General features: G+C 33.7%; 2 protein-coding genes across 2 annotated transcripts in view; one reads left to right on the top strand and one right to left on the bottom strand.

The window, feature by feature from the left end:
* The window catches only part of LOC148948942 (guanine nucleotide-binding protein subunit beta-5-like), a 31,929-nt gene extending 12,491 nt beyond the window's left edge, over positions 1–19,438 (top strand). The window contains exons 4-5 of the mRNA XM_089094535.1: positions 482–486; positions 19,279–19,438. Of these exons, the coding sequence (XP_088950661.1) occupies positions 482–486; positions 19,279–19,438 (165 nt within the window). The remainder of the gene's footprint in view (positions 1–481; positions 487–19,278) is intronic.
* LOC148948940 (guanine nucleotide-binding protein subunit beta-5-like) overlaps positions 1–20,177 on the bottom strand; it is a 230,864-nt gene that overhangs the window by 143,361 nt on the left and 67,326 nt on the right. The gene's annotated exons all lie outside the window — the stretch shown is intronic.

Raw genomic sequence — 20,177 nt, forward strand, 5'->3', positions numbered from 1 at the left:
CATGCAAAAATTTAGACAGCCAAACAAAAGTTCAAGGAGAGTTATCACAATGATGAAGATTGCCACATCAAATATAAAAAAAACCTAAAGCAAAGGTATTCAACCGTCCAGGTGTATCGAGAAGTAGAAATTGAGACAGCCAAACAAAAGATCAAGGAGCGTTACTGGGGTGACAAAATCTATAATGAAAAAATTAAATTCTCTGCGAGGTTTTACCGAAGAAAGCATAAGGACAAAGGGAAGAATTACATTCAGAAATACAAGAAGATGGCAAAAATGCAGGCTGATCTTTGTAAATTGAGAAACATTTTACGCATGTTTTATCGGGATCACGAAAAGTATTCAAAATTACAGATTAAAATTCTCTTTGAAAGAGCGGATGCTGTTGAAAAGTCGGCTAGAAATTCTTTGGCATTTACAATAAGTTTAATAAAGAACGACCTCTTGCCTATACTAAATTTTATACGCTACTTAATTATAGCATAGGTTAGTAATTCCACATTATAATAAAGACCAAACGCTTGCTCATTGTAACTGAAATATTAATTAAAAGTAGTAGCTCTAGCTTTAGTGGCAGTATTATCATCAGTAAACTTTTCTAGAGTATGCTGCAATAATTGACTTACTTACATGCTTTATTCTCTGAAATTCGTCTCTTACTACTCAAACTAAGAAAAAGCCGTAGGCTTTTTCCTGTTTGTAATTTCAACAAAAAATTAAACTAATTTAAAATTTTATAATAAAGAACGACCTCTTTCTCTTTTCTTTTTTTGTATCCAGAGATAGCTTGGCACTGGAACATCGTAGAGGGTTGTTCAATAGCTCATTTTAAAGGAAATTAATTGGGTTAAAAACCTTTTGTAACTAAAATAAATTATTTCTAAAAGAGAATAAATTTTTCCACCAAAACTGCATTTTCGATGTCTTTTCACACTGCAGTCTTTCAAACATAATCGTATACCAGCGGTAAGATTTGAACCCACGCCTCCGAAGAGACTGGTGGCTAACACCAGTGCCTTGGACCACTCGGCCAGGCTGGCTCTCATAAATAAATATATTTACAATCAAGAACGATCTCTCTCCCATAGTAACTGAAGTGTCACATTAAAAGACGATCATTGGAATTAAAAGTTAATGCATGCATTGGACTTAGTTAGCTACTTGATCGTTTGAGGTTCGTCTCTTACTATTTCAAAGAAGAAAAACCAGTAGGCTTTTTCCTGTTTGTAATCCGGGTTGCAGCGGTAGCTAGCAACCTAGTAAGAGACGATCACGGCCAATGTTGAGAAATATAAAAACCCATAACTCCTAAAAAAAGAGTCAGATCAAAACAAAAAGTACACCATTAGAACCGCCTTATCCGAAAACCCTATAAAGGAAACTTACCGCCTTTTGGCTTGAATAACAAAGAAAATATATTGGCTTGAAAATGAAGAAAATTGACTTCAACCACGTTATTCTCCACAAACGGGATATTTTTTTATTTCTTTCTTTTGTTTCCAGAGATAGTTTGGCACTGGAACATCGTAGAGAGTTGTTCAATGGCTCATTTTAAAGGAAATCTCTAGATCTAGTGCTATTTGTACTTAATTTTTTTAATTAATTATTTTTTACGAAAAACTTAATTTTTTATATATAATATTGATCAATGACGTCATAGTCGTTGGATGTAGTTTGTATTACATAAAGGCTCGATCATCGAATTTAAGCTGAAACTAAGTAAAGGACAATTATGCCTCCATATATTCACAGTGATGTCTAAAATTTCCCATTACATCTGTAAACTGTTCCACAGTTTCCGGTCCTATAATAAAGAACTATCTCTTGCCTATACTAAATTTTATACGCCACTTAATCCGGGTTGCAGCGGTAGCTAGCAACCTAGTAAGAGACGATCACGTCCAATGTTAAGAAATATAAAAACCCATAGCTCCTCAAAAAGAAGTAAGATCAAAACAAAAAGTACACCATTAGAACCACCTTGTCCAACACCCCTATAAAGGAAAGTTACCGCCCTTTGGCTTGAATAACAAAGAAAATATATTGGCTTGAAAATCAAGAAAATTGACTTCAACCACGTTATTTTCCACAAACGGGATATTTTTTTCTTTCTTTCTTTTGTTTCCAGAGATAGCTTGGCACTGGAACATCGTAGAGAGTTGTTCAATGGCTCATTTTAAAGGAAATCTCTAGATCTAGTGCTATTTGTACTTAATTTTTTTTAATTAATTATTTTTTACGAAAAATTTAATTTTTTATATACAATATTGATCAATGACGTCATAGTCGTTGGATGTAGTTATCCGGCTTGCAGCGGTAGCTAGCAACCTGGTAAGAGATACATTAAAGGACGAACTTTAGTCCATAGTAACTGGAATCCGGGTTGTGGCGGTAGCTAGCAACCTAGTAAGAGACGATCACGCCCCATAGTAAAAATGAAATAGTTACATTAAAATACGATCATTGGAATAAAGACCATTGCATACATTGGACTTAGATAGCTACTTGATTGGTTGAGGTTCGTCTTACTATTTCAAAGAAGGAAAAGCCGTAGGCTTTTTCCTGTTTGTAATCAAGGTTTATCCGGGTTGCAGCGGTAGCTAAAAACCTAGTAAGAAACGATCATGCCCAATGTTAAGAAATATAAAAACCCATAACTCCTGAATAAATATTCAGATCAAAACAAGAAGTACACTATTAGAACCGCCTTGTTCAAAACTTCTATTTTAGCAAACTTACCGTCCTTTGGCTTGAATAACAAAGAAAATATATTGGCTTGAAAATCAAGAAAATTGACTTTAACCACGTTATTCTCCACAAACGGCATCTTTTTTTCTTTCTTCTTTTCCACAGATAGCTTGGCACTGGAACATCGCAGAGAGTTGCTCAATGGCTCATTTTAAGGGAAATCTCTAGATCTAGTGCCATTTGTACTTAATTTTGTATTAAAACTTAATTTTTTATGTACAATCCGGGTTGCAGCGGTAGCTAGCAACCTAGTAAGAGACGATCACGTCCAATGTTAAGAAATATAAAAACCCATAACTCCTAAAAAAAGAGTCAGATCAAAACAAAAAGTACACCATTAGAACCACCTTGTCCAAAACCTCTATAAAGGAAACTTACCGCCCTTTGGCTTGAATAACAAAGAAAATATATTAGCTTGAAAATCAAGAAAATTGACTTTAACCACGTTATTCTCTACAAACGGGATATTTTTTTCTTTTTTTCCAGGTTGCAGCGGTAGCTAGCAACCTAGTAAGAGACGATCATTATAATAAAGAACGAATATTTTACCGATTATCTATTAATAACCATATATGACGTAATAAGTGACATGACGTAATATCTAAAACCTATTGTGTACTAATAACCATATATGACTTAATGAGCGAAGTGACGTAAAAACTGAAAAAATTAATTTTTATTTTATTTTTGTTTTTAGTTCAGAATCGCTAAAGTTATAAACTGCAAAAATATTTATGGGGTCTGAACAAGAGTTTTAATCTTTTAATTTGGACTAGAAAAATACCTGAAAATTTAAAAATTAGTTTAATTTTTTGTTAGGTTCTAGATACTTGATACGTGACTTAAACATTCAACTAATGGTTACATAATGGTTTCAATCAAGCAAGCTAAACGCAAGTTAAAAGAACAGTACTACCAAAAAAACAGAGATAGCATCTTGAAAAGAGAAAAGCAAAGGTATTCAACCGACCAGGCGTATCGAGATGCGAAAATTGATAGTGACAAACAGCGTTATTATAATGATGTAGTTTATAGACATGCGAAAATTGAGACAGCCAAACAAAAGATTAAGGAATGGTATGACAATGATGAAGGTTACAGAGAAGCAACAATTGAGACAGCCAAACAAAAGAGCAAGGGACGGTATGATAACGATATAGATTACCGAAACAAACATAAGAAAAAAGTTGCTACCAGAATAATGGGTAGATACTGGGGTGACAAAAGCTATAATGAAAAAATTAAATTATCTGCGAGGTTGTACCGAAGAACGCAGAAGGACAAAGGGAAAAATTACATTCAGAAATACAAGAAGATGGCAAAAATGCAGGCTGATCTTTGTAAATTGAGAAACATTTTACGCATGTTTATCGGGATCACGAAAAGTATTCAAAATTACAGATTAAAATTCTCTTTGAAAGAGCGGATGCTGTTGAAAAGTCGGCTAGAAATTCTTTGGCATTTACAATAAGTTTAATAAAGAACGACCTCTTGCCTATACTAAATTTTATACGCTACTTAATTATAGCATAGGTTAGTAATTCCACATCCGGGTTGCAGCGGTAGCTAGCAACCTAGTAAGAGACGATCACGTCCAATGTTAAGAAATATAAAAACCCATAGCTCCTAAAAAAGGAGTCAGATCAAAACAAAAAGTACACCATTAGAACCGCCTTGTCCGAAACCCCTGTATAGGAAACTTTCTGTCCCTTGGCTTGAACAGCAATGGAGATATATTGGCTTGAAAATCAAGAAAATTGACTTTAACCACGTTATTCTCGTCAAAAGGGATATTTTTTTCTTTTTTTTGTATCCAGAGATAGCTTGGCACTGGAACATCGTAGAGGGTTGTTCAATAGCTCATTTTAAAGGAAATTAATTGGGTTAAAAATCTATAGTAACTAAAATAAATTATTTCTAAAAGAGAATAAATTTTTCCAATAAAAACTGTATTTTTGATGCAGTTACGTCATAATTACTATATAAGATCATCATAGTTTTATATTAGAGCTATGACGTGAATAGAGTGACGTCATAATTAGTATATAAGGAAAGAAAAAACTGAAAATTCTCTCATTCTTGATTAGAATAATGGTTAGATCAAAGCAGGCTATACGCAAGTTGAAGAAAGAGTACTACACAAACAACAGAGATAGTAACTTGAAAAGAAAAAAGCAAAGGTATTCAACCGACCAGGTGTATCGAGAAGTAATAATTGAGAGAGCAAAAAAAGGTATTCAACCGACCAGGCGTATCGAGAAGTAATAATTGAGATTATAATAAAGACCGAACGCTTGCTCATTGTAACTGAAATATTAATTAAAAGTAGTAGCTCTAGCTTTAGTGGCAGTATTATCATCAGTAAACTTTTCTAGAGTATGGTGCAATAATTGACTTACTTACATGCTTTATTCTCTGAAATTCGTCTCTTACTATTCAAACTAAGAAAAAGCCGTAGGCTTTTTCCTGTTTGTAATTTCAACAAAAAATTAAACCAATTTAAAATTTTATAATAAAGAACGACCTCTTTCTCTTTTCTTTTTTTTGTATCCAGAGATAGCTTGGCACTGGAACATCGTAGAGGGTTGTTCAATAGCTCATTTTAAAGGAAATTAATTGGGTTAAAAACCTTTTGTAACTAAAATAAATTATTTCTAAAAGAGAATAAATTTTTCCACCAAAAACTGCATTTTCGATGTCTTTTCACACTGCAGTCTTTCAAACATAATCGTATACCAGCGGTAAGATTTGAACCCACGCCTCCGAAGAGACTGGTGGCTAACACCAGTGCCTTGGACCACTCGGCCAGGCTGGCTCTCATAAATAAATATATTTACAATAAAGAACGATCTCTCTCCCATAGTAACTGATGTGTTACATTAAAAGACGATCATTGGAATTAAAAGTTAATGCATGCATTGGACTTAGTTAGCTACTTGATCGTTTGAGGTTCGTCTCTTACTATTTCAAAGAAGAAAAATCCGTAGGCTTTTTCCTGTTTGTAATCCGGGTTGCAGCGGTAGCTAGCAACCTAGTAAGAGACGATCACGTCCAATGTTAAGAAATATAAAACCCATAACTCCTAAAAAAATGAGTCAGATCAAAACAAAAAGTACACCATTAGAACCGCCTTATCCGAAAACCCTATAAAGGAAACTTACCGCCTTTTGGCTTGAATAACAAAGAAAATATTTTGGCTTGAAAATGAAGAAAATTGACTTCAACCACGTTATTCTCCACAAACGGGATATTTTTTCTTTCTTTCTTTTGTTTCCAGAGATAGCTTGGCACCGGAACATCGTAGAGAGTTGTTCAATGGCTCATTTTAAAGGAAATCTCTAGATCTAGTGCTATTTGTACTTAATTTTTTTTAATTAATTATTTTTTACGAAAAACTTAATTTTCTATATATAATATTGATCAATGACGTCATAGTCGTTGGACGTAGTTAGTATTATTTATACGCCACTTAATCCGGGTTGTAGCGGTAGCTAGCAACCTAGTAAGAGACGATCACGTCCAATGTTAAGAAATATAAAAACCAATAGCTCCTCAAAAAGAAGTCAGATCAAAACAAAAAGTACACCATTAGAACCGCCTTATCCAACACCCCTATAAAGGAAACTTACCGCCCTTTGGCTTGAATAACAAAGAAAATATATTGGCTTGAAAATCAAGAAAATTGACTTCAACCACGTTATTTTCCACACACGGGATATTTTTTTCTTTCTTTCTTTTGTTTCCAGAGATAGCTTGGCACTGGAACATCGTAGAGAGTTGTTCAGTGGCTCATTTTAAAGGAAATCTCTAGATCTAGTGCCATTTGTACTTAATTTTGTTTTAAAACTTAATTTTTTATGTAATAATCCGGGTTGCAGCGGTAGCTAGCAACCTAGTAAGAGACGATCACGTCCAATGTTAAGAAATATAAAAACCCTTAACTCCTAAAAAAAGAGTCAGATAAAAACAAAAAGTACACCATTAGAACCACCTTGTCCGAAACCCCTATAAAGGAAACTTACCGCCCTTTAGCTTGAATAACAAAGAAAATATATTGGCTTGAAAATCAAGAAAATTGACTTTAAACACGTTATTCTCCACAAACGGGATATTTTTTCTTTTTTCCAGGTTGCAGCGGTAGCTAGCAACCTAGTAAGAGACGATCATTATAATAAAGAACGAATATTTTACCGATTATCTATTAATAACCATATATGACGTAATAAGTGACATGACGTAATATCTAAAACCTATTGTGTACTAATAACCATATATGACTTAATGAGCGACGTGACGTAAAAACTGAAAAAATAAATTTTTATTTTATTTTTGTTTTTAGTTCAGAATCGCTAAAGTTATAAACTGCAAAAATATTTATGGGGTCTGAACAATAGTTTTAATCTTTTAATTTGGACTAGAAAAATACCTGAAAATTTAAAAATTAGTTTAATTTTTTGTTAGGTTCTAGATACTTGATACGTGACTTAAACATTCAACTAATGGTTACAGAATGGTTTCAATCAAGCAAGCTACACGCAAGTTAAAAAAACAGTACTACCAAAAAAACAGAGATAGCATCTTGAAAAGAGAAAAGCAAAGGTATTCAACCGACCAGGCGTATCGAGATACGAAAATTGATAGTGACAAACAGCGTTATTATAATGATGTAGTTTATAGACATGCGAAAATTGAGACAGCCAAACAAAAGATTAAGGAATGGTATGACAATGATGAAGGTTACAGAGAAGCAACAATTGAGACAGCCAAACAAAAGAGCAAGGAACGGTATGATAACGATATAGATTACCGAAACAAACACAAGAAAAAAGTTGCTACCAGAATAATGGGTAGATACTGGGGTGACAAAAGCTATAATGAAAAAATTAAATTATCTGCGAGGTTGTACCGAAGAACACATAAGGACAAAGGGAAAAATTACATTCAGCAATACAAGAAGATGGCAAAAATGCAGGCTGATCTTTGTAAATTGAGAAACATTTTACGCATGTTTTATCGGGATCACGAAAAGTATTCAAAATTACAGATTAAAATTCTCTTTGAAAGAGCGGATGCTGTTGAAAAGTCGGCTAGAAATGCTTTGGCAAAGCTTCATAGTAATATCCGAAAGAAATGTTGTCAGTTCAATGAAAAGCTTCCAAGGTATGGACTGGCAACTGCGGAACAGTTTATAGATACAATGGAAAATGTTCGACAACACAGTGAATATACAGAAGCTTACTTCTTAGAAAATTCGTATATTAATTTTGGATGGAGCAATTGCAGTTTATGTAGCAGCAATAAAAATATATATACAAGCATACCTATCAGCAGCGAAGGAAAAGCAATATTTTTCAATTATGGCGAAAACGAGCCTGTTATGGTTATTAGTATATGTGTTTGTAAGACTAATGATTTAGAACAAATTCCTGGAACACCGACTCAAGAAAAAAGTATTTCTAACTGTGTTTTAAACAGTTCTTTTAGTTCTACTGAATATTTGGCAAAGAATTCTCTCTGTAGTAGAACAAACTGTCCTGAAAAGTACGAGACAACTATTGAAAAATGCTCTGAAACTAGATCTGACAAGGAAATTATGATGGCTGAAGTCACCTATAACAATCTGAGTAAACATTCAAAACCAAAAATTGGGCAGCAGGTTACTTGGCAATGTCACCCTGATATCTGCAAGCTCTATCCGACGGATATTGAATTATGTCAAATTCTTTTTGATATCCTTGAAAATAATATAGCATTAAAATTTTCAACTGACAAAGTGGTTAATTTCTACCTTGGCGGCTTGGATTATTGTGAAATCAATTACAGGGACATCCGGGTTGCAGCAGTAGCTAGCAACCTAGTAAGAGACGATCAGTCCAATGCTAAGAAATATAACAAAACTCCTAAAAATAGAGTCAGATCAAAACAAAAGTACATCATTAGAATTACCTTGTCTGAAACCCTACTAGATAAATAATGAATGTCATCATAGTTTTATATTAGAGCTATGACGTGAATAGAAAAACACGAAATTATATTGTTGTTTCTGAAGACGTCATGAAATAATATCATTGCGCTATGACGTCAATAAAATCATAAAGCCGTGACGTCATAATTACTATATAAGAAGCGTCAGAACTGTAAATGTTCTTATTCATAATTACATAATGGTTTCAATCAAGCAAGCTGCACGCAAGTTGAAAAAACAGTGCTACACAAACAACAGAGATGGTATCTTGAAAAGAAAAAAGCAAAGGTATTCAACCGACCAGGCGTATCGAGAAGTAATAATTGAGAGAGCAAAACAAAGGTATTCAACCGACCAGGCGTATCGAGAAGTAAAAATTGAGAGAGCATAACAAAGGTATTCAACCGACCAGGCGTATCGAGAAGTAATAATTGAGAGAGCAAAACAAAACAGCAAGATGTGTTATCACAATGATGAAGATTATAGACATGCAAAAATTTAGACAGCCAAACAAAAGTTCAAGGAGAGTTATCACAATGATTAAGATTACCGCATCAAATATAAGAAAAACCAAAAGCAAAGGTATTCAACCGCCCAGGTGTATCGAGAAGTAAAAATTGAGACAGCCAAACAAAAGATCAAGGAGCGTTACTGGGGTGACAAAATCTATAATGAAAAAATTAAATTCTCTGCGAGGTTGTACCGAAGAACGCATAAGGACAAAGGGAAAAATTACATTCAGAAATACAAGAAGATGGCAAAAATGCAGGCTGATCTTTGTAAATTGAGAAACATTTTACGCATGTTTTATCGGGATCACGAAAAGTATTCAAAATTACAGATTAAAATTCTCTTTGAAAGAGCGGATGCTGTTGAAAAGTCGGCTAGAAATTCTTTGGCATTTACAATAAGTTTAATAAAGAACGACCTCTTGCCTATACTAAATTTTATACGCTACTTAATTATAGCATAGGTTAGTAATTCCACATTATAATAAAGACCAAACGCTTGCTCATTGTAACTGAAATATTAATTAAAAGAAGTAGCTCTAGCTTTAGTGGCAGTATTATCATCAGTAAACTTTTCTAGAGTATGCTGCAATAATTGACTTACTTACATGCTTTATTCTCTGAAATTCGTCTCTTACTACTCAAACTAAGAAAAAGCCGTAGGCTTTTCCTGTTTGTAATTTCAACAAAAAATTAAACTAATTTAAAATTTTATAATAAAGAACGACCTCTTTCTCTTTTCTTTTTTTTGTATCCAGAGATAGCTTTTCACTGGAACATCGTAGAGGGTTGTTCAATAGCTCATTTTAAAGGAAATTAATTGGGTTAAAAACCTTTTGTAACTAAAATAAATTATTTCTAAAAGAGAATAAATTTTTCCACCAAAACTGCATTTTCGATGTCTTTTCACACTGCAGTCTTTCAAACATAATCGTATACCAGCGGTAAGATTTGAACCCACGCCTCCGAAGAGACTGGTGGCTAACACCAGTGCCTTGGACCACTCGGCCAGGCTGGCTCTCATAAATAAATATATTTACAATCAAGAACGATCTCTCTCCCATAGTAACTGAAGTGTTACATTAAAAGACGATCATTGGAATTAAAAGTTAATGCATGCATTGGACTTAGTTAGCTACTTGATCGTTTGAGGTTCGTCTCTTACTATTTCAAAGAAGAAAAAGCCGTAGGCTTTTTCCTGTTTGTAATCCGGGTTGCAGCGGTAGCTAGCAACCTAGTAAGAGACGATCACGTCCAATGTTAAGAAATATAAAACCCATAACTCCTAAAAAATGAATCAGATCAAAACAAAAAGTACACCATTAGAACCGCCTTATCCGAAAACCCTATAAAGGAAACTTACCGCCTTTTGGCTTGAATAACAAAGAAAATATATTGGCTTGAAAATCAAGAAAATTGACTTTAACCACGTTATTCTCCACAAACGGGATATTTTTTCTTTCTTTCTTTTGTTTCCACAGATAGCTTGGCACTGGAACATCGTAGAGAGTTGTTCAATGGCTCATTTTAAAGGAAATCTCTAGATCTAGTGCTATTTGTACTGAATTTTTTTTTAATTAATTATTTTTTACGAAAAACTTAATTTTTTATATATAATATTGATCAATGACTTCATAGTCGTTGGATGTAGTTAGTATTACATAAAGGCTCGATCATCGAATTTAAGCTGAAACTAAGTAAAGGACAATTATGCCTCCATATATTCACAGTGATGTATAAGATTTCCCATTACATCTGTAAACTGTTCCACAGTTTCCGGTCCTATAATAAAGAACGACCTCTTGCCTATACTAAATTTTATACGCCACTTAATCCGGGTTGCAGCGGTAGCTAGCAACCTAGTAAGAGACGATCACGTCCAATGTTAAGAAATATAAAAACCCATAGCTCCTCAAAAAGAAGTCAGATCAAAACAAAAAGTACACCATTAGAACCGCCTTATCCAACACCCCTATAAAGGAAACTTACCGCCCTTTGGCTTGAATAACAAAGAAAATATATTGGCTTGAAAATCAAGAAAATTGACTTCAACCACGTTATTTTCCACAAACGGGATATTTTTTTCTTTCTTTCTTTTGTTTCCAGAGATAGCTTGGCACTGGAACATCGTAGAGAGTTGTTCAGTGGCTCATTTTAAAGGAACTCTCTAGATCTAGTGCTATTTGTACTTAATTTTTTTTAATTAATTATTTTTTACGAAAAACTTAATTTTTTATATACAATATTGATCAATGACGTCATAGTCGTTGGATGTAGTTATCCGGGTTGCAGCGGTAGCTAGCAACCTAGTAAGAGATACATTAAAGGACGAACTTTAGTCCATAGTAACTGGAATCCGGGTTATTGCGGTAGCTAGCAACCTAGTAAGAGACGATCACGCCCCATAGTAAAAATGAAATAGTTACATTAAAATACGATCATTGGAATAAAGACCATTGCATACATTGGACTTAGATAGCTACTTGATTGGTTGAGGTTCGTCTTACTATTTCAAAGAAGGAAAAGCCGTAGGCTTTTTCCTGTTTGTAATCAAGGTTTATCCGGGTTGCAGCGGTAGCTAAAAACCTAGTAAGAAACGATCATGCCCAATGTTAAGAAATATAAAAACCCATAACTCCTAAAAAAAAAAATTCAGATAAAAACAAGAAGTGCACTATTAGAACCCCCTTGTCCAAAACTTCTATTTTAGGAAACATACCGTCCTTTGGCTTGAACAACAGAGAAAATATATTGGCTTGAAAATCAAGAAAATTGACTTTAACCACGTTATTCTCCACAAACGGCATCTTTTTTTCTTTCTTCTTTTCCACAGATAGCTTGGCACTGGAACATCGCAGAGAGTTGCTCAATGGCTCATTTTAAGGGAAATCTCTAGATCTAGTGCCATTTGTACTTAATTTTGTATTAAAACTTAATTTTTTATGTACAATCCGGGTTGCAGTGGTGGCTAGCAACCGAGTAAGAGACGATCACGTCCAATGTTAAGAAATATAAAAACCCATAACTCCTAAAAACAAGTCAGAGCAAAACAAAAAGTACACCACTAGAACCACCTTGTCCAAAACCCCTATAAAGGAAACTTACCGCCCTTTAGCTTGAATAACAAAGAAAATATATTGGCTTGAAAATCAAGAAAATTGACTTTAACCACGTTATTCTCTACAAACGGGATATTTTTTTTCTTTTTTCCAGGTTGCAGCGGTAGCTAGCAACCTAGTAAGAGACGATCATTATAATAAAGAACGAATATTTTACCGATTATCTATTAATAACCATATATGACGTAATAAGTGACATGACGTAATATCTAAAACCTATTGTGTACTAATAACCATATATGACTTAATGAGCGAAGTGACGTAAAAACTGAAAAAATTAATTTTTATTTTATTTTTGTTTTTAGTTCAGAATCGCTAAAGTTATAAACTGCAAAAATATTTATGGGGTCTGAACAAGAGTTTTAATCTTTTAATTTGGACTAGAAAAATACCTGAAAATTTAAAAATTAGTTTAATTTTTTGTTAGGTTCTAGATACTTGATACGTGACTTAAACATTCAACTAATGGTTACATAATGGTTTCAATCAAGCAAGCTAAACGCAAGTTAAAAAAACAGTACTACCAAAAAAACAGAGATAGCATCTTGAAAAGAGAAAAGCAAAGGTATTCAACCGACCAGGCGTATCGAGATGCGAAAATTGATAGTGACAAACAGCGTTATTATAATGATGTAGTTTATAGACATGCGAAAATTGAGACAGCCAAACAAAAGATTAAGGAATGGTATGACAATGATGAAGGTTACAGAGAAGCAACAATTGAGACAGCCAAACAAAAGAGCAAGGAACGGTATGATAACGATATAGATTACCGAAACAAACATAAGAAAAAAGTTGCTACCAGAATAATGGGTAGATACTGGGGTGACAAAAGCTATAATGAAAAAATTAAATTATCTGCGAGGTTGTACCGAAGAACGCATAAGGACAAAGGGAAAAATTACATTCAGAAATACAAGAAGATGGCAAAAATGCAGGCTGATCTTTGTAAATTGAGAAACATTTTACGCATGTTTATCGGGATCACGAAAAGTATTCAAAATTACAGATTAAAATTCTCTTTGAAAGAGCGGATGCTGTTGAAAAGTCGGCTAGAAATTCTTTGGCATTTACAATAAGTTTAATAAAGAACGACCTCTTGCCTATACTAAATTTTATACGCTACTTAATTATAGCATAGGTTAGTAATTCCACATCCGGGTTGCAGCGGTAGCTAGCAACCTAGTAAGAGACGATCACGTCCAATGTTAAGAAATATAAAAACCCATATCTCCTAAAAAAGGAGTCAGATCAAAACAAAAAGTACACCATTAGAACCGCCTTGTCCGAAACCCCTGTATAGGAAACTTTCTGTCCCTTGGCTTGAACAGCAATGGAAATATATTGGCTTGAAAATCAAGAAAATTGACTTTAACCACGTTATTCTCGTCAAAAGGGATATTTTTTCTTTTTTTTTGTATCCAGAGATAGCTTGGCACTGGAACATCGTAGAGGGTTGTTCAATAGCTCATTTTAAAGGAAATTAATTGGGTTAAAAATCTATAGTAACTAAAATAAATTATTTCTAAAAGAGAATAAATTTTTCCAATAAAAACTGTATTTTTGATGCAGTGACGTCATAATTACTATATAAGATCATCATAGTTTTATATTAGAGCTATGACGTGAATAGAGTGACGTCATAATTAGTATATAATGAAAGTCAAAACTGAAAATTCTCTCATTCTTGATTAGAATAATGGTTAGATCAAAGCAGGCTATACGCAAGTTGAAGAAAGAGTACTACACAAACAACAGAGATAGTAACTTGAAAAGAAAAAAGCAAAGGTATTCAACCGACCAGGTGTATCGAGAAGTAATAATTGAGAGAGCAAAAAAAGGTATTCAACCGACCAGGCGTATCGAGAAGTAATAATTGAGATTATAATAAAGACCGAACGCTTGCTCATTGTAACTGAAATATTAATTAAAAGTAGTAGCTCTAGCTTTAGTGGCAGTATTATCATCAGTAAACTTTTCTAGAGTATGCTGCAATAATTGACTTACTTACATGCTTTATTCTCTGAAATTCGTCTCTTACTACTCAAACTAAGAAAAAGCCGTAGGCTTTTTCCTGTTTGTAATTTCAACAAAAAATTAAACTAATTTAAAATTTTATAATAAAGAACGACCTCTTTCTCTTTTCTTTTTTTTTGTATCCAGAGATAGCTTGGCACTGGAACATCGTAAAGGGTTGTTCAATAGCTCATTTTAAAGGAAATTAATTGGGTTAAAAACCTTTTGTAACTAAAATAAATTATTTCTAAAAGAAAATAAATTTTTCCACCAAAAACTGCATTTTCGATGTCTTTTCACACTGCAGTCTTTCAAACATAATCGTATACCTGCGGTAAGATTTGAACCCACGCCTCCGAAGAGACTGGTGGCTAACACCAGTGCCTTGGACCACTCGGCCAGGCTGGCTCTCATAAATAAATATATTTACAATAAAGAACGATCTCTCTCCCATAGTAACTGATGTGTTACATTAAAAGACGATCATTGGAATTAAAAGTTAATGCATGCATTGGACTTAGTTAGCTACTTGATCGTTTGAGGTTCGTCTCTTACTATTTCAAAGAAGAAAAACCCGTAGGCTTTTTCCTGTTTGTAATCCGGGTTGCAGCGGTAGCTAGCAACCTAGTAAGAGACGATCACGTCCAATGTTAAGAAATATAAAACCCATAACTCCTAAAAAAATGAGTCAGATCAAAACAAAAAGTACACCATTAGAACCGCCTTATCCGAAAACCCTATAAAGGAAACTTACCGCCTTTTGGCTTGAATAACAAAGAAAATATTTTGGCTTGAAAATGAAGAAAAATGGCAGCTACTACAACATTCTGCACAAACGGGATATTTTTTTCTTTCTTTCTTTTGTTTCCAGAGATAGCTTGGCACCGGAACATCGTAGAGAGTTGTTCAATGGCTCATTTTAAAGGAAATCTCTAGATCTAGTGCTATTTGTACTTAATTTTTTTTTAATTAATCATTTTTTACGAAAAACTTAATTTTCTATATATAATATTGATCAATGACGTCATAGTCGTTGGACGTAGTTAGTATTATTTATACGCCACTTAATCCGGGTTGCAGCGGTAGCTAGCAACCTAGTAAGAGACGATCACGTCCAATGTTAAGAAATATAAAAACCCATAGCTCCTCAAAAAGAAGTCAGATCAAATCAAAAAGTACACCATTAGAACCACCTTATCCAACACCCCTATAAAGGAAACTTACCGCCCTTTGGCTTGAATAACAAAGAAAATATATTGGCTTGAAAATCAAGAAAATTGACTTCAACCACGTTATTTTCCACAAACGGGATATTTTTTTCTTTCTTTCTTTTGTTTCCAGAGATAGCTTGGCACTGGAACATCGTAGAGAGTTGTTCAGTGGCTCATTTTAAAGGAAATCTCTAGATCTAGTGCCATTTGTACTTAATTTTGTTTTAAAACTTAATTTTTTATGTACAATCCGGGTTGCAGCGGTAGCTAGCAACCTAGTAAGAGACGATCACGTCCAATGTTAAGAAATATAAAAACCCTTAACTCCTAAAAAAAGAGTCAGATCAAAACAAAAAGTACACCATTAGAACCACCTTGTCCAAAACCCCTATAAAGGAAACTTACCGCCCTTTAGCTTGAATAACAAAGAAAATATATTGGCTTGAAAATCAAGAAAATTGACTTTAAACACGTTATTCTCCACAAACGGGATATTTTTTTCTTTTTTCCAGGTTGCAGCGGTAGCTAGCAACCTAGTAAGAGACGATCATTATAATAAAGAACGAATATTTTACCGATTATCTATTAATAACCATATATGACGTAATAAGTGACATGACGTAATATCTAAAACCTATTGTGTACTAATAACCATATATGACTTAATGAGCGACGTGACGTAAAAACTGAAAAAATAAATTTTTATTTTATTTTTGTTTTTAGTTCAGAATCGCTAAAGTTATAAACTGCAAAAATATTTATGGGGTCTGAACAATAGTTTTAATCTTTTAATTTGGACTAGAAAAATACCTGAAAATTTAAAAATTAGTTTAATTTTTTGTTAGGTTCTTGATACTTGATACGTGACTTAAACATTCAACTAATGGTTACATAATGGTTTCAATCAAGCAAGCTACACGCAAGTTAAAAAAACAGTACTACCAAAAAAACAGAGATAGCATCTTGAAAAGAGAAAAGCAAAGGTATTCAACCGACCAGGCGTATCGAGATACGAAAATTGATAGTGACAAACAGCGTTATTATAATGATGTAGTTTATAGACATGCGAAAATTGAGACAGCCAAACAAAAGATTAAGGAATGGTATGACAATGATGAAGGTTACAGAGAAGCAACAATTGAGACAGCCAAACAAAAGAGCAAGGAACGGTATGATAACGATATAGATTACCGAAACAAACACAAGAAAAAAGTTGCTACCAGAATAATGGGTAGATACTGGGGTGACAAAAGCTATAATGAAAAAATTAAATTATCTGCGAGGTTGTACCGAAGAACACATAAGGACAAAGGGAAAAATTACATTCAGAAATACAAGAAGATGGCAAAAATGCAGGCTGATCTTTGTAAATTGAGAAACATTTTACGCATGTTTTATCGGGATCACGAAAAGTATTCAAAATTACAGATTAAAATTCTCTTTGAAAGAGCGGATGCTGTTGAAAAGTCGGCTAGAAATGCTTTGGCAAAGCTTCATAGTAATATCCGAAAGAAATGTTGTCAGTTTAATGAAAAGCTTCCAAGGTATGGACTGGCAACTGCGGAACAGTTTATAGATACAATGGAAAATGTTCGACAACACAGTGAATATACAGAAGCGTACTTCTTAGAAAATTCGTATATTAATTTTGGATGGAGCAATTGCAGTTTATGTAGCAGCAATAAAAATATATATACAAGCATACCTATCAGCAGCGAAGGAAAAGCAATATTTTTCAATTATGGCGAAAACGAGCCTGTTATGGTTATTAGTATATGTGTTTGTAAGACTAATGATTTAGAACAAATTCCTGGAACACCGACTCAAGAAAAAAGTATTTCTAACTGTGTTTTAAACAGTTCTTTTAGTTCTACTGAATATTTGGCAAAGAGTTCTCTGTGTAGTAGAACAAACTGTCCTAAAAAGTACGAGACAACTATTGAAAAATGCTCTGAATCTAGATCTGACAAGGAAATTATGATGGCTGAAGTCACCTATAACAATCTGAGTAAACATTCAAAACCAAAAATTGGGCAGCAGGTTACTTGGCAATGTCACCCTGATATCTGCAAGCTCTATCCGACGGATATTGAATTATGTCAAATTCTTTTTGATATCCTTGAAAATAATATAGCATTAAAATTTTCAACTGACAAAGTGGTTAATTTCTACCTTGGCGGCTTGGATTATTGTGAAATCAATTACAGGGACATCCGGGTTGCAGCGGTAGCTAGCAACCTAGTAAGAGACGATCACGTCCAATGTTAAGAAATGTAAAAACATAGTTCCTAAAAAAAAAGAGTCAGATCAAAACAAAGAGTATATCATTAGAACCGCCGTGTCCGAAATCCCTGTATAGGAAACTTTCTGTCATTTGGTTTGAACAGCAAGGGAAATATATTGGCTTGAAAATCAAGAAAAGTCGCAGCTACTACAACATTCTGCCTAAACAGGGTATTTTTTTCTTTCTTGTTATCCAGAGATAGCTTTGCACTGGAACATCGTAGTCCGGGTTGCAGCGGTAGCTAGCAACCTAGTAAGAGACGATCACATCCAATGTTAAGAAATATAAAAACCCCTAACTCCTAAGAAAAGAGTCAGATCAAAACAAAAAGTACACCATTAGAACCACTTTGTCTGAAACTTCCCTATTGTTAACTTTCTGTCCCTTTGCTTGAATAACAAAGAAAATATATTGGCTTGAAAATCAAGAAAAATGGCAGCTACTACAACATTCTGCCTAAACGGGATATTTTTTTCTTTCCGCTTGATTTTTCTCCTCAACTAGCTGGGCACTGGAAAATCATAGAGAGCTGTATAATAGCCCATTTTAAAGGAAATTGCAACATCTAGTCACTTTTGTAATTAAAAATTAAATACTTTTTAAAGTAGAATCAATTTTGTCAAAAAAATGCATTTTTGATGTATTTTCATACTGCAGTATTTTTAAATATATTTGAATTTTGAAGCAATCAAACAGTTCATGGTAACGAAATCCATAGTAATAGTAGCTACTTGTCTCAATAGTAACCAACACTCTAAAGAACAAAATTTTGATTGCCTAAATCTCAATAGAAACCGAAAATCTAAATAACGAATTTTTGTTACAAATATATACATCAAAGCAAACTGTTCTTTATAACGAAATTTTTTTTTTAAATTAAACGCGACTCGTCTCAATAGTAAAACTTGCTATATCTAGTTCCTTCTGTAATTAAAGATAAAATATTTTTTAATAGTTCCGGTTTGCAGCGGTAGCTAGGAACCTAATTAAAAGAGATCATTCGAAGAACATACCATTGTATATATTAAACTTAGTTAGCTGCTCGATTCCTTGAAGAAAAAAATCTTATTTGTCAACTGAAACTAGAATAATTCCTGAAAATTTAAAAAAATATAATTTTATTTAGCTGCAAAGTGCAAAAATATTTACGGTGTCTGAACAATAATTTTCATTTTTTAAATCAAACCAGAAAAAAACCTGAAAATTTAAAAATTAGTTTGGTTTTCCTTTTGCTTCAATTGACTCACTACACCATTTTATACGCTATTAATTTTATATCATCTTAGTTCAAATTTTTTGGGCTTAACCCGTAAATTACGTATCTCTGTATTGTTGTCCTATATTTCCAATGAGAAATATTCATTTTTTTTATTTTAGTTTTGAGTTATAATAAAGAACGACCTCTTTATTATACTGAATTTTATAGGCCTCTTAACTATATTATTGAGGTTCAAAGTTTCCGCGTCATAGTAGAACTTAGCGCTGTGAGCATGGCCTTAAATATTCTGAACATCATTCTAGAGAAAACAGTAAAAATGCCAAAAACTCCTCTTAACACAGTTCGATATTGCATTGTATTCACTTAAAATACACATACAAAAATTTTTTTTTCAGTTCAACTTTAAGGAGTCCGGTGAAGAACGGATACCTACAAGAGCCATTTGTTTGGATCACAGATTAAATTTTTTGGATCCCATAGAAACCTTTGGTCTTGTTCATTTTGGATGCCTGTTCAACTATCATCTGTTTTGGACTTCTTTTGTTTTGCTTGTCGGGATTCCAAAACGTAAATGGAGGGATACCTATGACGATTCAGAAGTTGTCCGTCTGTCCGTCTGTAGCCTAAGCACGATAACTGTCGAAGGGAACGAGATATTTTGATGAAACTCGGTGGGAGGATCCTTTGGGTCAAGGGAAAGGTCGAGTTCGTACATGGGTTCTGCAGCCCTACTCTTTGGGGTGGGGATTCAAATTAAGGGACAGACAAAATATTTTTAAACAGCTAATGAGATAGTCGATTATGGGGTAAGAAAACATGCTGAACACGGCAATGAAAGCCATCTTCTCGCCGGACAAGTTATTCGCCCGGAATCTGGCCAAAAACGGAAAGTTTGTGAAAAGTAAAAGTTTTATTTGAAGTTGATAAGAAGTTTGATTTCGGGATAAGAGGGCATGCTGAAACCGTATATGACAATCGTTTTTTAGCCGGACATATATTTCGCCCGGAATCCGGCTGAAACCGGATAATTTGTTACACGTATATGTTTTATTTGAAGTTGACTAGATGTTGGAAATAGGGGTAAGGAGATACGCTAAATTCGTTTC

The sequence above is a fragment of the Artemia sp. Qi Xiang Cuo genome, chromosome 9 (assembly GCF_049724085.1).
Source record: "Artemia sp. Qi Xiang Cuo chromosome 9, ASM4972408v1, whole genome shotgun sequence".
NCBI classification, from domain to species: Eukaryota; Metazoa; Arthropoda; class Branchiopoda; order Anostraca; family Artemiidae; genus Artemia; species Artemia sp. Qi Xiang Cuo.